Consider the following 20,907-nt stretch of genomic DNA (forward strand, 5'->3'; position numbering starts at 1 on the left):
GAGAGCAAAACATGAAAAAATAGTTTAATTATAAACCAATCTGACTATATACAAAGAACACACAGTTGCCTAATATTAGGGAATTCAATTGTTACAAGTAACATGGAACATAGAGTCTGATGTTTTACACAGCAGAATGATTTGAAGGCTGCAGGCAATCGCATTATTAATATTGCACAGTGTACACAACGAGTGTATGAAACAGGAGAACTAGTGTCAGAACAAATACCTCAAGGAAAAGGAGCAGAAAAACCTACCCTGAACAAAGATAAGTCTAATTTCTTACGATATTATGCATTATCATATGCTGATCTTGTATCTGCTATGGATCATATGAAATAATGGGGCAGGGCAGACTCTGCAACCAAGGTAAAGACCAAAGCAGAAGAGACAACTGTACAGGGGTAGAAGGCTACCACTGATGGCTTTAGATGACACTGTGTGTGTGTGCGCACTGAAGCTAGCCATCGGGGGTCTCCCCAGTCTGCAAACAAACACAAAGGTCCGCTAGCCTTCCCTAGGCGGTCTTCCTTTCTCCGTGAGAATCAGGCCAGGGCCTCAGACAGGACTTCAGAATCACCAAAGGATTCATGGGAGGTGTCCGGGTGACCCAAGTGCACCTCAGTTACTGGACAGAGACATCAGATGTCAAGTATGCAGAACTCATGTCTGTAGGGTTGCAAAAGGACTCCAGGTCGACTTTAAACATTGCGTTGTGTATTTTACTCTGGCAGTCTCTCCATTTTATTATCTGCTCAGCCAGCTCTTCCATTTCCGTCTCCATAGTTTCCATTCGCACTAGGGAGTTGTCCTGTGAAAAGAACAAAAAGGGAATAAACCTCAGGCACAGAGCTCGTAGGTAGATCATTTCTTTTTTAGTGGTGGTCATCTCCAGAATGGATGGACGTTCTTTAACAAGTACCAAAGACACAGTTGGAGTGAATGGTTATATGTGAAATATGTAATAATAAATTATATTGCCTAAAAATAAGAATACAGTAACAAAAGGATTTTGTAAACCGAAGCCTGTACAAATATAAACATGTCACCTACTAACGTTTTAAATATTAAACAGCCTATTCCTTGTGTCTCTGCCACCCCCACATTGGCTCGGAAAGTTTTGTTACATTTATCTGCACTTATCTTTACCTGGAGAAGAGCCATCATTACCACCTCAGCTCTCCCCTTCAACAACAACACGAATATCCCTATTTACCAGGTTACTTTCCTTTCTAAGCCGAAGATGAACCAATTGTGTTTTAGGAACTCTGAGCAGCAGATTAAATTTACAAACCCAACAAGGCTACAAGCAAACTGCTGCAAAGCGCCGATTTCAAGGTGGTGGTTTGGAAACAAAGGCGTTGTTTGATTCTGTTTTCTCAAGAATTTTCATTTTTTCTGCAAAGCAGGGGGGGATTGCACAGAATATATAACAAGCATTGATAAAGCCACGATGTCGGATCTTGTTTTAATATAAAAGAGTTATTTGTCACCAATTGGAGAGCTTGTGCGTGTTTCTGCGGGTTAGTGAATGAGCAAATCACTAAATAGTCACACGGATGGGGTGTATGTTGTTAGGAAGGGAATTATCCCTGCGGTTGTGTTCCCTTTTCATGAGTGCCTGGCTCCAAGTATCTGGTATCCTAGTTTTTGATTTTGGCCCAGCTTCACACTGATCCAGAGTGTGCACACTGTCCATTGACATGAGTGATACTGGATCTTTCATGTGACCTGTATGGGGGCACAAAGTGTGCCCTCATTGTGCAGACAATGGACTACAGTTCCTGTTGTGGGCGTAGCTCAGAGTGGGAGCTGCAGCCTACCAGGTTCTCGCAATCCTTAACAGTGACAAGACCTTTTTATCTATGTCCTTACAGTGGATAACCACAGGCCCACTAGTGTAAACTTGTGCTTCAAGGGGCCATCTCAGATTCTACAGCAGGGTAGGTTGGGCTGGAGAGGAGTGGAGGAGTATGAAGTGCAATCTGTAAGCCGTGGTTCTGAAAGGGGTCCAGATTCTCCTCTGCTATTTGCATCAGGCATAGTGAAGATGCACCGTGCCCTAAAGTAAGGAACTGCAGCATGACTTGAGCTGCTGCATCCGCAGCTACAGACCAAAGACTACGGTGTGACCTGACCCACGGTCACCCCCCCTCCCGGTGAGGTCTACATGATGCTTTACTACTACCAAGAAACAGGCCTGCAAGTAGCCACAACGATCCAGAAATGCACAGCATGAGCAGAGCTGCACTGCACAATGACAGACCAGCAAATACCCAGCACCCGCCTGAGCGGCCTTCGATAACCTGAAACAACCGACGAGGAGACCCAAAAAGGGCGGCCATCTCACTCTCAAACCAAGAAGCAGGAAAGTGGCCCAGATGCAGGGAAACAGGGTGTTGCTGAGACAACAATCTGATCTGTGGACTTTCACACAAGCGAGGTGAGACTCAGTAACAAAGACTAATAGAATGTGCGCTATCGTAAGAGTGCAACCCAGATGATTCTGGACAAACATTGTATTATATTCATCTGGGTCAAAAGGGGAGTGGGGGCTCGGGGCTGCAGCCGGGAGAGGCACCAATGTACTCCAACACCAGTACACCAAGATGCATCATGTATATGTCTCTGGATACAATATATTAAAGTACTTTTGTTCTCATAAGTCAAGCACTGGCTTAGACAATCCTTTATTTTAGTGATTTGTGTTCGTTGAGTAATGAGCTGGAGCACCTTCACATTATGTCCCTGAGAAGCTTGTGACTAGTCACTATTGCTACCAAAGTCAAGTGCTGAAAGAATTGTACTTGCCCAGTTTGCAGAGCCATAGTAGGGCGGACCCCAGCCTCAACCCACACAGTAGAGGCCCAGTAATCCCCGTTCGCCATGTAGATTCACCCACTTTTCCCAAACGTGGTCTCGGACAGAGCCTTAGGTAATCCATGCAGGTCTTAGCCATTTGACTACCTTGGATTTTCAACCCAGCTGATGATAAAGACTGATGAGGAATTAATTAATCAAATACCATAAAAGTGAGTCTAAGTGATACCAGAACTTGACTTAGTGGTTTTCCAGCTTCTGATATAAAAGTAGGGAATTCCAAACTGAACTGTCCTTACAAGGTTCGGCCACCATACCTTTTATATATGGTCACACAGGTGATCAAAAGTCCTCTGTGAACAGAGCTGAGGCTTCAGGTTGGGAGTTCATGATCGATTTGTAAAGTCGTTCACAGTGGTCATGACTCTGGAGATGCAGGGATGGGAAAGGACAGCAGAGCTTAAGTTTGCATATGACTACAGAACTGCCCGATTGTAGAGCTAGGTGCAGGTGGCCGTGCCAGTCGCTCAAAGCTGGACTCCTTTGCGGTAAATCTGTTGTCCCATATGGGAATTCGTACAACTTTTCTACCAATGGGTTAGTGGAGGACATGAGGAAAAACCTAATATGCCATGACTCGCACCATGCGTGGGGCAGTATGTCTTAATATTACAGGCACCTCAGACCCACCAGGCCACTCTATGAGCTTCTTGTTATGTTGTGCCAAGGATACACTCTCCCCAGCCCTCATCCTGACAATCAGTGAAATGGAATGGCGCCCTGTTTATTCCTTAAACCTTTACACTGCATCATGGTTAGTGCTTACCATCTTTTTCATATGCTCGTCTACATCAGGAATTGCGCGCACAGTCTGCAGGTACACTTCAAGTTTTTCCACAAATGTGATTCCTAGCTTTAATAGCTCTACAACATCCCTGATAAAAAAATAAATTAAAAAAACAATTTTAAATAACAAAAATGAGTACAGGTTACGTATGTTGGCAACACAAAATGAAATGGCAAGTGAAGAATCGCATATAAAGAAGGGGGAATTGAATGTTTCATGAGCACAAACTCCATGAATTCTCTTCACCAATCATTGTCAGCAGGAATACAATTTCTATTATTTCTACTACCAAAACTACTGAAAGTTACTTGAGGATTTCACAATGACTGCGTGGAAACAGTTCACCCACTCACTTTCCTGTGCGGAGGCATGCAGCTGTTGCAAATGACGAGAGCTAATATGCCGATGAGTGTATGGTGCCAGAACTTGTAAGGGTTAAATCACTTTTGATACAACTAGAATTAGTAGGTTACATGTTGGTAAGAAAAAATGAAACGGCGAACGTAGAATCTCATATAGAGGAGGTAGAGATTTGATAGGGAATTTTAGGTTGCATAAGAACTGCAGGAAACCTGCCTTTTCTGTACGGACACCCGGATATTTCACCTTTTGCAGGACCACTTATTTTGGGTGGCCTTAGAACTTTGTGCACTTTACAGCTGATGACCAGCAGTAAAGTTTATGTGCTCCCTCTTTAACCACTGTTTAATTGGCTTAATACGGATTGTCAACAACTTAGTTCTCCCCCCCACCCCCCCAAAGACCAGAAACAAATGCCACTTCTTGACTGCCCCACCTATTGTGGCATCCTCTATAGTGGCAGTGCAAACGTTTTCAGGCCTACCCTGTGTAGCTCAACTGTTTTAGTGTATACCTGCATACTGAGGTTTCAAAATAAACCACTTTCACTGGTAAAATCCTCACTGCTGCCTTAAACTGTATTTTAGGGTTAGATATGGAGGGCAGTAGAATGACCATAATACACTGCCATGACACACCCCAGCCCTCAGGGCCTAAGCAGAATGTGGCCAAAGACTTTGATCATTTTGAAAGTATCCTGACAAATGGCTTTTTGGGTCTGTCTGCAATAAGGCAAAATAGAACTACTGGAAAGCGGGTAGGTTTCCCAGGTAACTTTTACCAACTGGTTAGGGTGCGCTCAGTAGTCACCCCACCAGGCATAAATGTGGCACCTTCAGGCACCCACTTCAAAACACTTTCTAGACCTGTGGAAAGTCATAAGAAGACTGCAGCTGTTGTCTGACAGGAGGAGTCCTAAAGCCTCTGACACCCAGGACAAAGAAGTGGACTCCAAGGGTCAGGTTGTCCTCCTCCTGTGGGAGGCAACAATCCGAAAGAGGCCTTTTTCTGGAAGTACCTAGCTGACCAGTGATACCTGGATCCGGCCTGGACCCTGCTGCTGGCTTCTGCCTGACACCCTGCGAGTGTCTAAATACATCCCCTGAGCATTCCTGTGGTAGATTGCAACATAAAATACTAAAGGCCTGATTTAGATCTTGACGGACAAGTTACTCCGCCATAACAGTGACAGCTATCCAGTCCACCAAAACATAAATTTCATTCTATGCTGTGGGATTTATATTATTTCGGCGGACTGGATATCCGTCACTGTTGTGATGGAGTAACTCATCAACCAACATCTAAATCAGGCCCCAAGTCAGAAGGTTAGATCTTTGTCAAGTACAAACCTATTTGGTGCATCTGACCTAGGCTCCATCATGGTCAACTTCACATTACGCCTAGGTACCGGTTGACCGCGACCATTACCTATCATTGGCACTTTGTGCTTTTTGGTGCTACTGCTATAAAACCATTAAAATGTGTATCTCCAGATCCCCTTATTGAATTGTGTCATTTTGGAATCATTTTGTTTAATAAATTGTACTCTATTTTTCTAATTCAGTTTGAGATTTTTATTGTTTTGCATATGGACTATTGCTATTTTGGTACTGCATAAATATGTTAGGCATTGCCTTGAGTTTCCTTTATGCCACAGCCACGAGGAGGCTTGACTCAGGTTAACTTAATGAGTTTTGAGGATTCACCCTGACAAGGGCTATGATTATTTTTTGAGGTGGCTAGTCACTCACTTTAAATAATTCAATTTCTTACAAGGACAAACCACCTAGTTTTTTTTTGTTCTAAAGATTGTCTTCATTTTACAGAAGAAAAGACAAGGGTAGAAAATTACACAATTAAATTTATAGCCAGCATACATAACAAAATAATTTGCCTATACAAGGGTAATGCAGCATGATGAAGAGCAGTTCAACAATTTTATGGTGATGTCAAGAAGAGGTAAAGTCATCTTATATCCATCCATAGGTTTGTCACATATCAAGAACTCAAAATAGTAAAGATGTTGAGTGATATAGAACGGGACAGATTGAGTGTTTATTGTGTGATACAGTTTTCCATGTGGTTCAACTTCCATTTCCAGTTGGCTAAAAACTACATCCCTCTTCTCTAGAATACTTTAAGCAATATGCATGGCGCAGCATTTTTTCTGTGACGCGTTCTCACACTCTTACTTTCGTGGAATTTCCGACCAATGACTTCCTATCCTTTCTGTGCATTACACTGTCCAGTTAGCTTGGAGGAAAATGATGTTGTCTAAACTTGTTTTAGTACAGTAGTCAACTTCAACTTTGTGACAGAACAAGAGATGTTGCAAAGGAAAACTGGGACCTGGTACAGAGCCTGTTGTTGCCCATTCAGGAGGCAATCCCTGGCGCGGACACAATTGGAAGTACCTCTTGGGAATGCGTCCAGTTGACCTGTGGTGCCCAACATCCTGTTCAAACCTGCTGTGGTACTGCAGAGCAGCTCTCCCACTACGGGTCATCTGTGAAAAGGTCTGAGCACTTTGGGGGTGAACACTGATGCTGAGTTGATATGCCAGCTCTCTTTACTAAAGTTAAAATATCACTCCCAAACAGTTGATGATGACCTTTACAGCCCCATTCTGGCAGAGTTAAATTTAGCATCAATGCAAGAACAAATGGCTTCACTTTTGCTGTTCTGCTCCTGAACTTCCCCATAACCCTTAACTTGATTCTTTGACATAACGTTTATGAACCCTGGAGCTAATTCAAGAAGCCCAGTAGACTCCTGAAATCATTATTAGTTTGCTGTTGCCGCCGAGAGTAGATGGTTTCAGCCTACTACGCCTAGTTCTTCTGTGTATTCAGTTAATGTGGTATCTGTTTAGTGGTTTCCTAAACCTGGATGTAGCAGCGCATTAGATCGATCTGGTCTATACATGTCATTTACTTTGGCACGTATTGGCAACTTAGGTTTGTACAAAATAAAAAAACTGGTAAAGTTGTCTGTGTTCATGTAGGGAAAACTACATCAGTCAAGCATCTTATTTACAGTTTGCACAAAGCTCATAATGTATACAATATAGCCAGGTGTACACAGGCCTCACTGGGTTTGAGGTCAGGGGGAGGTAAAATTCAGTGAAATTAGGGAATTCTTGAGGTCTTTCATAAACTCCAGAATTAATGGTGTCGGTATTTCCGAGGACGGTTTGGGATCGCTTGTTTTCTCTTTGTTACGCCTTTCAATGTTTGCATTGGGTGCGAATAAAAAAAAATGAAATGTGGCTTTAACCTTTGTACGCATTTGACATTTAACTCCACCAGGTGATTACCTGTGGCAGGTGGCCTCAATAGGCAGGTTCTCCTGGCACTGGGGTTTTGCCAGCCTCTGTCTCAGCGATCTCTTTTCCTTAAGTACTGCATCCAGGTGAGTGTTCATTGCTTGCAGAGCTTCACACTTCCGCCCTGAAGTTTGTTGACAAAGAAGATATTCATCAACATAGTACAGTCCATATTGTGAACTTCGACTCAACATCCCATCTGAGCACCCAATATTTCCCAAACAATTGAGGATCTATAACTATTTCTCTGGTTTCAGCGTGTTGAAGGACGTCATCCCAATTTACACTACGGGTACCTTAAGAGGCCCACAGTAGGGGGAAAGCAAGCAGACAATCATGGCTTGATGTGTGTAAATCACATTCCTGCATCTTGTTAAAAGAATGTTTTGCTTTAAAATAATTTTTTGCTTTCGTGTTCCTTCCATTAAGGATTTTTGTAAATCAAATATTTACTCTTTCCATATGTGATAATTAACTAAACTGACAATCATGGAATTAAAGTACTTTTATAACCAACCTATAGCAACAAGGATTATATAAGAGTAGGATGGGTAAGGGAATGAGGCGGAATGCATGCTCCATGTACAGACCATGGAACATGAGATACCAGGAAGATCATCACTAACTGGGGTGCGATATCCGTTTAAGGGAGCAGTGAATAAAGAGTTCTAATCAAGGTTAGAGAGAAATCTTTTATTGTAGATACCGAGGTGCACATGAGTCTGTGTACAAATGAACTCTAGAAACTCCAAAAGAATGCAACTGTCAACCTTTCTGACCACTCCTTAGGTCCACAACACTTTCATGTCTATACAACAACCCCTCATTACAAAGCAGAAATTACAAGAAACAAACTCTTGTGTTTACCGGGCACCTCAAACCCTTTGTTGCTCCTCTCCAGCAGAAACCCTACCACAACCACACCCTCCCCACCAGCTTCTGTTCTGTAAAAGACTTCCCCACTTCACTTCCCTCACACTTTCTGTACCCATTCTTCTGTTTCTTTCTCTCTTCCCACCTACTAAGAATCCTTTTATTGCTCCCCTCGTCCTGCTGTTGTTCTCCAATATATGAGAAGTTTCAGACAAGCAACTTGCTCCTCCCACGCTCTCCTCCGTTATGTACAGTTTGGGTGACAATCTGTTGGTCCACCAGGGCAGCAGAGGGTTTTGCTACTATGCCCCTGGGGAATACTGTATCATATTTAGAGATCTCCCGCTGGTCGGCAAAGAGCTCTATGTGCCTTATGCAGAGCCACCATTATAGCAAATTTGTTGAAGGCACAATGTTTGGTGAGAGCCGTTTAGCAATGGTTTTTCTTCTTCCAAAACATGGTTCCTCTACATTCTGCATGTTTTTTCCCCAACGTGTAGGGGTGGGTATTTCTTTTCCTTTCCTGTTGAAGACTGCAATGTTTACCCGGGTGATCCTGAACAGGAAAAAAAAGTCTGTCATAAATCCGGCAGGTGGTCTGAAGTACTTTGAAAAATGGCCCAATGTCAGTTCGGCTGTTGGTCAAAGGTTTCTGCTGGCAGAGGTTCTGCCAGTGGAGTCATGATGGTTCACCTGACTAATTATAGCAGGCAGGTAGCAAGATAGTCAGACGTGGCACTCCACCACAGTTGTGGAAGGGTACCCGGTCTGCCACACTCCAAATAAGACCCTACAGAACTATCGATCTCTGAGTCCAGTTCACTGCCTGTCTCCTCCTTCATACCTGGCCTATACGAACTTCACAAAACTGCAACCCAAATCATTTTCGGGGGCTGCCAAAAGCTTGCAGGCACTTTTTTCACTACGCCACTTTTCCTAACAGTGATTCATTAAATTCTTGGCACATACTGCACTATTTCTGTTTCACCACTGCTCTTCACTTACCAACCTTCCCCCCTCCCCCCCCCCCCCAAACGTGACCTCACACACCTTTATCCAGCCAAGTGCAAATTTATGTTCAACACTATTGTTCAGTGCAAAATCTCAAATTATTCTGAAGGAAGCTGAATGCCCTCGTACCTCAATTGGAACCGCATGGAAAAGTTACGATAATGAAATTTATAACACATGGTTTTAAGTTGATTCAGCAGTCATACCTCTGGCCGTTTACTGAGGACGTCAATCAACTCTATAAAACATGCCAAGCAGAATAGGACCAATTGTGTCAAACTTAAGTTATTCCCCCGGTAGATCTCAACATGCTTCTTGAAACAATGTGGCTTCTGTATCAATCAATGAATCAAACTCAAACGTCAGAGACATCTATAAAAGTTTAAAAATTTAAACTATAACTTACATTCGAATAGGTATATGAAGTCATAAATTAAAATGACTGAGCGAATTTCACAAAATTTCAACATAGAGATTTAAAAAACACATACAAATAATTCCTCAAATGCGACAGTGATATTAGTATGTAGTAAGGACATGTCCTACTATCAAAGGTTATCAAAACATTCACCCTTCTCAAGCATAAGCAGAATGTCAGAAAGAACCTCACACTAAAGCGGATGGCCCAATCTCCTAGAAATTACAAGAACCTTAGTCCTACTCTGCACTGGTGGAATTTAAACTCCCTCAGTAAGGAAAATAAAACTTTCCTACTATAATTTTAATAACATTTACAGAAAAAAGAATGCGCAATAATGTCTGGAAAGATTTGCAGTCGCAGGGTGGCAACTAACCCCAGAGGAAAGCAAAGCATATGAACAATTGACCCAGTCCTGGATTCGATACAGCAATGACTTTTCCCAATATCCTAGGGGTAAAGAAAAATAAGATGCTAACCCAGGGCTGCCTTTCAAACACACACATGCTAATACTGATGATTTTCCATACGCTACAGCTTCCTGAGAAAGGCGAAGAATAAGGAAATTTTCTTTGATTAACCTTTATCTTACCTTCTGCACTAGCAAATGTGGGACTATGAAACAAGTATTGATTGTTCAAACTCTACAAGGGTTTTGTGCACATAACGAGTCAAGGTATTATAAGGCCCTTGTCACACAGAGGGTCTTCAATAACCAACTGGGTCAGACTCACTTTAGAGTCTGCTAAATCGAGAGCCACAGGGCAATCAGGCCCAACTGGATACGTTCCACAATATAGTGGACCATAGTACCTTGAGATATATAGTGAGATGACAAAGGGGGTACAGAAAGGAGTTGCCTGCAAAAGTGATTCTCCTCATTCTGAATAGATGTACAGTTGGCAAAAGCTTAGACCCTTGCACCATATATGTAGCAGTGCCAATGCACTGGACCTTATACATCTCAGGAGTGGGTGTGACTGATTTGCCACCAGGTGGCCTTGGTATGTTTAGAGGGGCCTCCACCGATCTAGAAAGCTTCATGCTACAAATTAGGTTATTAGGGAATCGCACCTGAGAAGCCAAAAATAATCCCAAAATACGAATTTTGTATTTCCTTTCTAACCAATTCTTATCAACAGCTAAAGAGGAAACAGTCCTTTGGGGGCCACAGGCCATTGTATAGGATTTAGATTAGTTGGTATCCAAGTCAAGATCAGCCACAAACTGTGCAAAGATAGCAAGTAGATGCAAGCCCTTTGGCGTGTGGGCCATCAAAACCACATTGTCGGCATAACAATGCAGGCAATGGGGTATCCTCTAGCACTGGCACAGATGTGCTTGCCCTGAAAAGGCTAGGGCTCAGTTTAATGAGATCTGATATAAACAAAAGTGGGGTGAAAATACACCCCTGCCACACACCCCATGAGATGGGAAACGGATCTGAACGTTTCCTAACAGGTGCCAAATTTGAAGCTCGTGGGCAGTCTCATGGACAGCGGACAGAAAACTAGCAAGTGTCTCATCTAACCCCAGCTCGAGAAGGGACCACCATAACTTGGACCGATTAACACAGTCAAACCCTGTTGACAGGTCCATAATGCCAGGTACAGTGGGCAGCACGTGGCCTTGGTGTATTTGCCTATGCTCAGACTCGAGGTTAAGGTGCTGCTCCACAGTACCCAGCCACTCCTTAAATCCGTATTGGTAGGGATTAAGAATGGTGTTTTCAGTGGCCCTATCACACATTCTGTTACATATGACTCTTGCAATAACTTAAAGTGCCATCTGTAATCTATTCCAATCTATGTAAGCTACACATTCCCTAACCACTCTTCAAAACTCATGTCGATACTGGACCACCAAAACCAATCCTTTACTCTCCTCTTGTTGTTACAGCCTCTACATATCCTTCAAGATTTAGCTTTATCACCTTGTTTTTGAGGTGAAAAAGACCATTCCCACAACTCTCCACTGGCACGCTTGATAAGAGGCAAGACATTTGCCTTAACATTACTTGTTGCTGGAAGACATTTTACAAACATCCTGTGGTTACATGGGTATCCTAACTACGCCGCAGGCAGATGCTCGTAATAAATAAATCACCAAACCTATAACAGTTTTAGTGCAGGACTTCACTGTGACCCCCCAACTTCAGGCTTCTGCACAGATTCACTGTGTAACTATGCACGAGGCCCAACTAAAAGCCTACATTGTATATTATGTACTTGCTTGTTTGCTGAATGCAGCTATTTCAAGTGATAATGGGTCATAATTTAAAACAAATAAAGATAAGATAGGCTCTCATTTTAATGATTAATGTCTGGTTTCAGTTGTTTGTCTTCTGTGTCCCTGACGTTGATAAATGAGATATTTTCCATTTTACCTTCACTGTGCAGAACGGGGTTTAAAAAACAGATGTAACTGTTCACATGCCACACTGCTCTGTGTCAGCAAACCACATTTCCAGCCCTGAATTTTTCCATGTTAATAATTCGTATTCTGGTTTATTCCAATGTACTCAGTGAAAGCAACCCAAGACTTCAGTTCCCAGAATACATAAACTGTGAAATGACAGATGGGCACCCTGCACTTGTTGCTAACACTTCTCCCAGTTTACTTTAGTCCATCCTTTTACTTAACTTCTGCCATTGACTCACACCTGCCTCCCACTGCTCTAGCTCCTAATCAGCCGAGGCCCCCCTTCTTTCTCCACTGCATCGATCAATCCTTTCTCCCTATGTCAACCTCCTCCATTTATCACATCCCTGTCCCTGCTTCCTCTGGAATCTTGCATCTTTCTTTTTCCTCGCCCACCCTCTCTTACTTCCGGGGTCAACCCACAGGGCAAATGTCAGTTTCAGGACACAGATAAAGTTCTGTCAGTCATGTTCAATTAAAACACATCCTGCCAGCTAGTGATGGGGATCACATTTGCTGACACTACGTGTAAAGCGTGGTTCTCAAGTGCTTCCTTCATCATCAGGTTCCCCAGCCTCCCCTGGGCCTTGCAGTAACACCTGACATCGGCACATTATACTTCCAGCATGTGCCGAAGACGCACCACTAAGACCTAAGGCGACCTTGTCATGATGCGTACTAGGCTTCCATGAAGAGCCAAGCCTGCTCTCTCTTACAAAATGTATATTCAGTGCCTGGATACCCTCAGGGGTAATGTGCAGCGCTCTACAGATCCATCTTACATTCAATACTGAATTTGTGATTTTTCCAAGAGGATTATACAAATGCCACCCAACAGTACAAAAACGTTCCCACAGTACACATTCCTCTCAGTTTAGTTTGGACAATCCGTCTATTATTACCATTTTACTGAATGTTACTTACTGAGGTAGAAAGGATGAGCGATGTCCACGGTTTCCTGCTCCAGCCTGAGGAGCTCGATTTCGAGGCTTTTCTACAATAAAAAGGCAATATTTTCCATTAGCAGGTTTATTATTCTTCCTACAGAAATCCCAAATACAATTTCTACATGTAAGGCCACCGCTCAAGTGCTCCCATCTCATAAAGTTGCAATACAGACAGAAGTGGGTATTTTAATTTTTACTGCAATGAGAAACGGGTTTAGGTCATATAAGTCTGTTCAGAGTTGATTCTCCACTCCTGATAACATCCTTAGGGTGTGGTGCTATCCAGAATACTGAGGTCCCAAATTGCAGTTCGCACTTTTTTGCTCTAGGTCTGTCAGAGCCTCTTAAATCTAGGAACTTATTTTTACTTTACGTTGTTGGCATTTGTTAAATGTTCTTGAATGTGCCATAGCTCATCCAAGTAAAGGTCAGCAAAGGTGGTGGTATAGGGCAGCGGAACAGACAGTGCTTTTAAGTGAGTAGACCTTCTGTTATATGCTAAAAGGATGTAATATTTAGAAGTACAGGAATGTCAATATGCTAGAACTGTCATGGTTAGGTATTCTAGGTGGAAGGTAAAGTGGTGGGGGTTGAAGATCATTGCTGGAGTGGACTTGGATGAGGGAGTACTGTGCTGGAAGATAATAAAGACTTCATCTTATTATATAATTTAGGAGTAGATCAGTTCCTTACAAGTGGCAATGAGCTGAAGGAACACTCGTTACTCTCGGTTTTCTGCAGCACAGGAGCGGTGTAGCCTCCAAGGAACCCATCTGTTACCGGCATTCATTAAAACCGGCATTCATTAAAACCGACAAGGAAGGGTAATTGGATTTTGGCGGTGCGTCTAGTAATACTTTAAATTATCATATTTGAGGGAGAGTTTAAATGTTCATTGGAGTTTTGAATACATATATATTGATACGCTGTCAAGAAACGAGTATCGTCAGCTAGGTGTTCAATACTGGGTACAAGGCGATTTATAGTTGGTGTTAGCTGTGTGCATCGTGTAACGCCATCAAGTTAACTTTTGAAAGATGCTGACACACTCACTGAAAAGCAGCTGTCCCATCGCAAGTTTACTTAGAAAAATGCCATCACGCGGTGTGGTGTGCATTCAGTCACACTCGCAGGAAAGAACTGGCTATTTTGACTTCAGCGGCTGGACGTGTACGGAAGGAGGACCGCACGTGTTGTTCATTCACACAAGCACGCGCAAAGGAGGGCTAATCGCGGTGTGAATTCCAAATTTAACACGGAGAGGAAAAAAAGCATATTGCCTGACTCACCTTTCAGTCGAGCTCTCCATCTTTGAAATACTAAATATACCCGGAAGTGGTTCGGTAACTATTCTGGCCACTTCTGGTTTGTCCTTGTTACAGTGTTGTGGAAAGTGAAGAGAGACTTTATTGGTGGTGGAATTAAACAGAAACTTAAAACATTTGACTGTTTATTATTTTCAAAATCTGTACTTCAGTGATTTGCACACTTGGAGCGATAATTGCATATCAACATATGGAGTTTGGTGGGTTTTGTGTCTATAATTTTGGTAGCGTGTTCATAAGTTTTATTGCTTCATATACTTTGTTTCAGGTTGCTCCCATAAGTATGCAGTTTTAACCACCCACTAAATTCTTTCAAAATAAGGGTGATCCGCCTATACCTTGGCTTAGGTGGAAAGAGGAATTTCTAACCTATATGAAAGCAATTGATGACGATGATATGTCACAAGAGAGGAAGAAGACTATGTTATTGCATTATCTTGGCTCAGAGGGACAAATGATTTTCAGAACTATACCTCAAGTGGTTATTCAAGGGCAACAAGAAGGAGAGATGGACTTATTCAAGGAGGCACTGTTAAGGCTGGAAAATAGAGTTAAACCTACAGCAAACATAGCTTTAAACAGGTTCAGGTTTTATACTAGAGCACAACAGTCAGAGGAAACATTTGATGAATCTCTCACGGCATTACGAGCATTATCTATGCATTGTAATTTTGGAACAATGACAGATAAAATGATTTGTGATCAAATTACAGTACATGTAAAAAAGCAAAAGAATTCAGGAGCAACTGTGGGTGATGGGCGATCCTATATTGCAAGAAGTTATAACAACTGCAAAGGCGTTGGAGCAGTCAGAAAAATTGACAAAATCTGTTCAAGAATCGGACAAACTAAGAACTGGGGATTCAGAAGTGGTAGGTGCTTTAGGGAGCAGTGTTTCTAGTAACAGGTCTGATACCAGGAACAACACATTTAGTAGAAAGTGGGATAGACATGACAGGACTGAAAAATGATCATGCTATTGTTGCGGCAATCTGAACCATATTGCTACTTCTCCTTTATGTCCTGCTGTTGGGAAAGAATGCAAAAAATGTGGCAGGATTGGACATTTTGCCAGAGTGTGTAAAGATATAAAGAGAGGTAGCGGTAGCACTAAAGGAAAAGTAGCATGCATGAGCAATGGTGGAGAGAATGGATCTTGGCATAAGGATAGTTTGGGAATGGAAGATGAAAAAGGCATGGTTTGTCATAAAAAAAATAGGTGTGGCACAGATGATTGTACAGTCATAAGTCAACCCAAGTGTAAAGTACAAGTGATGGGGATAGAATTGGAGCTTATGGCCGATTCTGGGTCACTTTGGACGATTATTACAGGAGATTATTTTGCAAGAGAGTTGGGTGGTGTTTGGAAAGTGACTGATTTAAGGGCATTTGACATTATAGCTGAAAGTTTTGATGGGACAGAGATTGGAGTTATTGGGTATGTTGAGACTGAAATCGTTTTTAAGGGTAGATCTGCTAGTATAAAGCTATATGATGCAAGGAAAGGTGTCAATGTTCTGGGATGGAGAGACCAAGGTAAATTGGGAATTATATTGAACCCTAGGAGTTGTGAACCGGTGCTTGTGATAGAAGGTTGTGAGAAAAAGGAATGGTTTGTATCTAGATTCCCTGATGTTTTCACTAATAAGTTGGGAAAACTGAAGGGGTACAGCCATAAGATTAAGGTTAAGAGCAATGCCAAACCAATAGTGCAGAAACTCAGGAATGAGCCTATTAGTGAAGGAGAAGAATTGAAATGTATTCTATTGGACATGATTAATGAAGACGTTATAGAGGAGATTGAATCATCTGAGTGGGTATCTCCAATAGTTTTGGCACAGAAGGCTGATAAATCTTTGAGGCTTTGTGTGGACCTGAGGGCTGTGAATGCCAATATTATTGTGAATTGTCATCCCTTACCCAACATAAATGAGATAATTAGCATGTTGGAAGGTGCTAAGATTTTTTCCACATTGGATTGGAGATCAGCACACCACGAAATTGAGTTAACAGAGGACTCTAGACATTTCACAGCATTTAATACACTGCAAGGGTTATACCAATTTAAAAGGATGCCTTTTGGTTTAGCTTCTGCGGCATCAGTTTTTCAAAGAGCAATGTTTCAACTATTTAAGGACATGGATAAATATGTGAAATGCTTCCAAGATGATGTATTCATTTTTTTCAAAAAATGTACAAGAACACAGAGAACACTTTAGAAATCTGTGTGAAGTGTTAAAAAAGAGTGGTTTGACCTTAAAAGAAAAAAAGTGTCAATTGTTCTCTAAGTCAGTGGAGTACTTGCGACATACTGTGTCTGGAGAAGGAGTTATACCAAAACAGTCATTAGTTGAAGCAATTGTTAAGGCTCCTCCCCCTGACAATAGGGAAAAATTGTCATCATTTGCTGGTCTATGCAAATACTTTATCAAATTTATTGTATTTTTTGCTACAAAAATAGAACCACAGAGAGCTTACCCGTAAAGGGGTTGAGTATATATGGACAGAAAAACAGGAATGCGCTTTTGAGAGGATCAAGAAATCGCCTACTATTAAGCCTTTTTGTGAGGTAGAACAGTGCATAGTAACGATTGATGCTAGCATGTATGGCATAGGTGCTGTGTTATCTCAGTGGTGTGGTAAAGAGACGTGGAATGTTACTTTTGCTTCACGTACCTTAACAGATGCTGAAAGGAAGTATGCTGTTATAGAAAAAGAACTGTTATCCTGTATTTCGGCTGTTGAGCATTTCTGGAATTACATTGGGGGGTGGGGGGGAAATCAAGCAGTTCTTCAAACTGATCATAAGCCATTAGCAGGAGTCCTTTCTCCTGGTGGGGGACGGAATGCTACTTCTCGCATTTCTAGATTACTATCTAGAATGCAGGAATATTGCTTCTGAGTTGAGTATGTTCCTGGAAAAAGTAATGCTGTGGCAGGTTGTTCATCACGCCTTCCTCAAGTGGGAGCAGAAGGATGGATGTACAATGTAAGGAATTGGGAACAGATGTATCTGTTGTGTCAGAGTATATGAATTTAACAGTATAGAAGAGGTGGAATGATGAAGTGTGATGCTGAGGATTTGCAGGAGGTAAAAATATATATATATATATATATATATATATATATATATATATATATATATATATATATATATATATATATATATGGTGTGGTTGGCCAGATAAAAAATGTATTTCAGCAGAAATAGCATCATTTCACAAAGTGAGAGATGAATTGGAGGTTGAAAATGAGCTTGTCTTTAAAAAAGGAAAGTGTATTCCACTTAAAGGAATGCAGGAGACCATTTTAAAACTGGCACATGAAGATCATCCTGGTATGTCTTCCATGAAAAGATTAATACGTACCCGTTTTTGGTAGCCAGGTCTGGACATAATGGCAGACAGAGTGGTGAGAGAATGTGGGGTGTGTGTTAATGCAGAGAAAATGTTGCAGTCGGTACCAGCTCCTCTTATGCCTGTACCATGGCCAGATTTGCCTTGGCAGAAATAAGGGTTTGATATTTTAGGCCCATATTATTCGCTGCCTGCCGAAACTCTGTATGCTCTGGTTCTGGTAGACCATTCTAAATGGTCTGAAGTGAAGTTGGTCTCACAAGCCATGTCTAGCACAATTATTGAATTTGTCAAGGAAGTATTTGCCAGAGAAGGGTATCCTGAAATACTGATATTTGACAATGGGGTACAATTGATGGCTAAGGAAATGCAGAGTTTTCTAAGATATGGTAATGATAAACATATTACCACTCCACTGTATGAACCACAAGGTAATGGGCAGGTTGAGAGATTTAACCAGATGCTTAAAGAAAGCATTGTGTGGACACGTGGGCTTGGAGGTCAGTGGAAGGAAAAATCGAGAGAAAGGTTATGGCATTACCACATTACTCCTCAAAGCACTAAAGGAGTTAGTCCTTTCAAGTTATTAAAGGGAAGGCATCTGGTATCTAAATTGTGTCCGTGGTGATTTAAGAAAAAAACAAAGGAAAACTGGGAGAAAATGTGTAATGAGGATGTTAAGGAAACTGTAAAGAGGAAACAAGCAAAATGTAAGGAAGTATACAATACTAAATGGAATGTGAGAACCCACAATTGTGGTAGGAGATTGGGTTAGAATGTATAAGCCAGGTTTTGTGAGCAAGGGTTCAGCTACGTTTCGTACAGCCATGAAAGTAATCAAGGTATAGAACAAGAGTGTGGTAACACCAGATGGTAAATTGTGGAATGTAAGGAGATTGGTAAAGTGCAAGGCTGGGTGTCAGCTGTCTCCGAATGAAGAGAGTGTGAGTTCGGTGATGAAAATAGGTACTGAATGTAATGAGATGGTTTCGTCGTCCTTTGGAAGTTTTGGTGGTAATATAATTCAAAATGAGACCAGATTAGAGAACAACCCTTTGTGCGAGGATGAAATTGTGCATACACCAAGTAGTGATGGTAACATAGTAGGAAAGAATGATTCTATAGCATCACGGGTGAAAACGTAAGCACGAGCAAGATGTTTACCAGCTAAACTGAATGATTTTGTCAGATAATGTATCAGTTTAATTTACCTGAGAAACCTTGTAAATAGTTTGTAGTTACATTGTTTTATGTTTTAGTTTAAAGGGGGAAAATATGTTATATGATAAAAGGATGTAATATTTAGATGTACAGGAATGTTAGTATGATAGAACTTTCATGGTTAGGTATTCTAGGTGGAATGTAGAGTGGTGGGGGCTGAAGATCGTTGCTGGAGTGGACTTGGATGAGGGAGTACTGTGCTGGAAGATAATAAAGACTTCATCTTATTATATCATTTACGAGTGGATCAGTACTTTACACCTTCCATTTAGAAATGATGCTCTTCTGTACAGCTTTCACTTTTTTCACTCCTGAGACACCCAGAAAGAGCTGATTGACCACCCTATGTTCTTTGGTGTAATCAATATAGAAGCTCAGGGATCTCTTGGGGTCAAGGTGAGAACGACTTTCTGCCTCTTTCGATAGAGAAGGTGGGGCTAAGTAAGATGGCAGAGTAATAGACTGCCCTACGTGGAAGGCCACGATGACCTCTGGAAGAAATAGCACTTTTGTCCTAAGCACCAGCTTGTCTGGAAAGAAGGTGGTATAGGGCAGCGGAACAGACAGCACTTTTAACTCACTTGTGCGACCTGAAAGTGCTCATGGCTTACCTGAAACTACAGGTAGCATCTGTGGAACTTCAAAACAGGGACGTGGAAGTAGGCTTCCAGAATATTCAAAGCCAAGCCACCTGTAGTCTCCCGAGTTCAAGGCAGTTGGGGGGGGAACTTGCTTTCCCTTGTTAATTCCCATAGGAGTTTTAAACACGACTACAGCCTGAACCACTGGACGGAATTACACCAAATTTGGCAGAAAGGTAGCATTCAGATTACACTTTTTGGTATTTGGTGTAAATCCGTTCAGTAGTTTAAGAGAAATTAAAGGAAATTCAAATTTGTATATCTAGGGCCTTGGATCCTCCCCAACGATGTCACAGATAAAAAGAGCTCGTGCAGAGATCTGCAGAGCTGTGATTGGCTCCCAAAACTTAAACCAGGAAGTGTTGACAGCCATCTTAGGACTGTGCTTCAGCAGAGTCTAAAAAAAACAAAAACAAAAACAAAAAAACAAAGCTCGATCTCCCACGCTTGTTTTAATGAAGCCCCCAGGTGGGCCAGGTCCCGGGGGCATGCAAAAAACTAAAGGAGTAGGGCGCATGGGCACCCCCCCCTAGGCTTATTTATGCCCCTGGGACAACCACCTACCTGGGCAAAATTACTCAACTGCAATAGGGGAGGTCCTGTGGGCCTCCCCCGTGCCTCAGGGACTGCATGACACCCCTGCAGCCCCAGGAACCATCTTCAACTCCTTGTGGCAAAATGTTTAACATTTAGAAGGGGTGGTCCAGTGGGCCACCACGGGCCCCGGGGATCGCAACCTCCCCAGGGCTAACATTCTGTTGCATGCAGTGGGCTGTCCAGTGTCCGACCCCCTCCCCGCCCCACAGCGTCGGAGAATGTCACCTCCCTCAGCTGTAATAAAATAAGATAAGGGTCCGTTGCGAACCCCCACTCTGGCATCACCACATACACAGGGCCAATTCAAAGGTTGGAGGGTGACCGCACAGCCCCCCTAGAGGAGCCAATAATGGCCCTGGGGACCACCACCCCTAAGGGCCAGCTCCTGCTATGTCCCAGGGTGCCCATTCGGGGACAGCTATTTGCTGTGACTTGGCAGGAGCTTTGATAGCTCCTGTCAAGCCAAAGCAAACAATCCAGATCCAGAAAGTGAGAGCTGTCAAACAGCTGAGATGCGGGCAGGGAAACAGAAGAAAGTATTGCTCCCACAGACAGGACGTTACAGTTAGGTTCAGAATTTACTTGCACAAAACCAGAAAAATTCAGCACTTAGAGTTATTACAAGTAACTATAAAACTCGCAACCTAAGGTAACTAGAACTCTTGCCGCTGCCATGGAGTTTTTCATTCAATAACTTGACTTCTAATGTTTCAGTGATATTTTTATTGACGTTGTCATGAGTGCT

At 42.2% G+C, this 20,907-nt stretch overlaps 1 protein-coding gene across 1 annotated transcript in view; it reads right to left on the reverse strand.

The window, feature by feature from the left end:
• The window catches only part of HAUS2 (HAUS augmin like complex subunit 2), a 40,462-nt gene continuing 19,555 nt past the window's right edge, over positions 1-20,907 (reverse strand). The window contains exons 3-6 of the mRNA XM_069208753.1: positions 13,000-13,069; positions 7,344-7,476; positions 3,647-3,755; positions 1-811 (exon numbers count right to left, since the gene is read on the reverse strand). Coding sequence (XP_069064854.1) covers positions 626-811; positions 3,647-3,755; positions 7,344-7,476; positions 13,000-13,069 — 498 coding nt within the window. The 3' untranslated portion in view covers positions 1-625. The remainder of the gene's footprint in view (positions 812-3,646; positions 3,756-7,343; positions 7,477-12,999; positions 13,070-20,907) is intronic.

This window comes from Pleurodeles waltl, chromosome 9 (assembly GCF_031143425.1).
Source record: "Pleurodeles waltl isolate 20211129_DDA chromosome 9, aPleWal1.hap1.20221129, whole genome shotgun sequence".
NCBI classification, from domain to species: Eukaryota; Metazoa; Chordata; class Amphibia; order Caudata; family Salamandridae; genus Pleurodeles; species Pleurodeles waltl.